Genomic DNA, 2,078 nt, shown 5'->3' with positions numbered 1-2,078 from the left:
TTGCCAAAACAAGTCAATTGATAAATTCTAGCTACCTCACATGACATGAGCATCCTTTGACATTAGGTGTTTTCTTTTTTGCAAACAGATAAATGGAATGAGGAACCAGTTCGGAGATAATGTGGCGTTTGACGACATATATAAGCTGGCGGTGTCAGAGATAATGGTTTGGCTCTCTGAATAAGATGGGATCGCTGCAAACCTTTGATGGACGTAGTAGAAGTTGTCGGTCGATTACATTTGAGGATTTTATGTCGAGTCGAACTGAGCCTTTGAGTCATGATGATATCACAGACTTAGAAATGTGTGTGCATCGTTGCTTCTTACACTGTTTTAACATTTCAATTCAAGACTGCATGTTTCGGCTACTCTGCCTTGAAGATTTGGGAGCACTACTTCTTTTAGAATGATCTATAACTTTATTCAAACTTGACAAATATCACATTTACAATGCTTCGTATCATAGATCCAAAAACTAAAAAGTAACATCTGCAACCGAGAACTACATCGAAATTTCTAAGAAACATCTCCATGTTATCAATCTTTGCGACGTGAAATCCTGCCAAGGCTTCGGTACAGAAACCGCAGTAATATCAGAGTACTAACACCACCACTTTTAGAACTGCACGAACTTGATTAGCTTCATGAGTTTCGGAAACTCTCTTCAGTCATCCATCCAAAAGGATAGGATGTCGTGATGTTGAAAGTACTTGGGCCGGAGAAGATGTTGGAAATATTGCCCTAGAAGCAATAACAATTGTGTTATCATTTATTTTTCAAGTTTATAATTAATGTTTATATTTTATGCTATAACTGCTATAGCTCTCGAACCTATGAAAATCAAAAGGTTCAAAGAGAAACTCATATGCACGTATAGACTTATAAACGGTAAAATAAGATTCTTAGTCTCTGCGTCGCTCAAGCCGATCCGGCCCCAATCCATAGGAGCTCTTATTTGCCGCTTGCTGCGGCAAATAGTGACCCCAATGGCCCGACAACTTCCAACTGGGCCGACGCATGTAGCAATCTACCACGAGCGACTTAATATAGCGATGCGGTACTGCGCAGTTTCTTATTGTTCCGGCTGGCACCGTAATAGTTCCTCATTTTACCTTTTTTTGCCTTCATTTTTTAGGAAAAAAACCTTCAGAAAAGTGAAAAATTTTAAATGCCGAAATGTTTTTGAAAATGTGAATTTTTGGAAAAAAAACAATGTTTGAAATTTCGAACATTTTTTCTCAAGAAAAGTGAATAATTTTTAAAATTGTGCACATTTTTTAAATTCCAAAAAAAAAATTAACATGTTTTCCAAATTGTGAACAACTTTCCGAAAGCTGAACTTTGTTTTAAACATAAACACTTTTCCAAAATTAGTTTTTTCCTGAAACACAATTTTTTTAGAGAAATAATTTTGTAATGTACCAAAAAAAAGTGGATTTTTTGAATTTTTGTCAAAAAGAAATAAAAAGGGAAAGAAACAAAAAAGAAAAATAAAGAAACCGAGAAAAAAAACTCGGTTAAGCAACCTTCTAGAAGGTTCCCATTACACTAAAAACCGGGTTTAAAACATCCTAGAGCGTTCCGAAAACCAGATTCAGTGGAACGCCTTAACGGCCAGCCAGGCTAGATCGTTCGCTTGCCAACTCTGTGCGAAGCGTCGACATAACGACACAATGAACGGCGAATACTATATTCCCCATCGACACAGCCAATCTTGGAATATAAGCCAAGGAAAGAATCTGCATGTAGGTGAAGCCCGAATGTTCCAGATAATAACCTTCATGGGAGTAGCCATGATCCCCTCAAATTGGATCTTGTAAGTAGAGAGTCATGGACGATTCGCCATTGGATGGAAAATTCCAACAAATGAAGTGGGAGATTCCCTCGGTGGCCTGAACCTGCTGGCCTTTGGAACCATATATGTAGATAAACTCTTGAATGTGATTGACCGTAAGCATGATATCCATGTCAATCTGGTTGGTCCATGCATTGTGCTCAGTGGCCTGAACAGGCCGGTCTGGTGGATCAGAGGATGGTTTTTGAATCGTGTGTTCCGTTGGAGGCGCCCCGTGGCGACT

At 38.7% G+C, this 2,078-nt stretch overlaps 1 protein-coding gene across 1 annotated transcript in view; it reads left to right on the top strand.

Annotated features, from left to right (window-relative positions):
* The window catches only part of LOC119324995 (transcription factor bHLH95-like), a 3,588-nt gene extending 3,204 nt beyond the window's left edge, over window positions 1-384 (top strand). The window contains exon 3 of the mRNA XM_037598755.1: window positions 89-384. Coding sequence (XP_037454652.1) covers window positions 89-184 — 96 coding nt within the window. The 3' untranslated portion in view covers window positions 185-384. The remainder of the gene's footprint in view (window positions 1-88) is intronic.
* The last annotated feature ends 1,694 nt before the right edge of the window (window positions 385-2,078 follow it).

This window comes from Triticum dicoccoides, chromosome 6B, assembly GCF_002162155.2.
Source record: "Triticum dicoccoides isolate Atlit2015 ecotype Zavitan chromosome 6B, WEW_v2.0, whole genome shotgun sequence".
NCBI classification, from domain to species: domain Eukaryota; kingdom Viridiplantae; phylum Streptophyta; class Magnoliopsida; order Poales; family Poaceae; genus Triticum; species Triticum dicoccoides.
The sequence above is the reverse complement of the archived record's forward strand: the minus strand, read 5'-3'. Positions and strand labels throughout refer to the sequence as shown.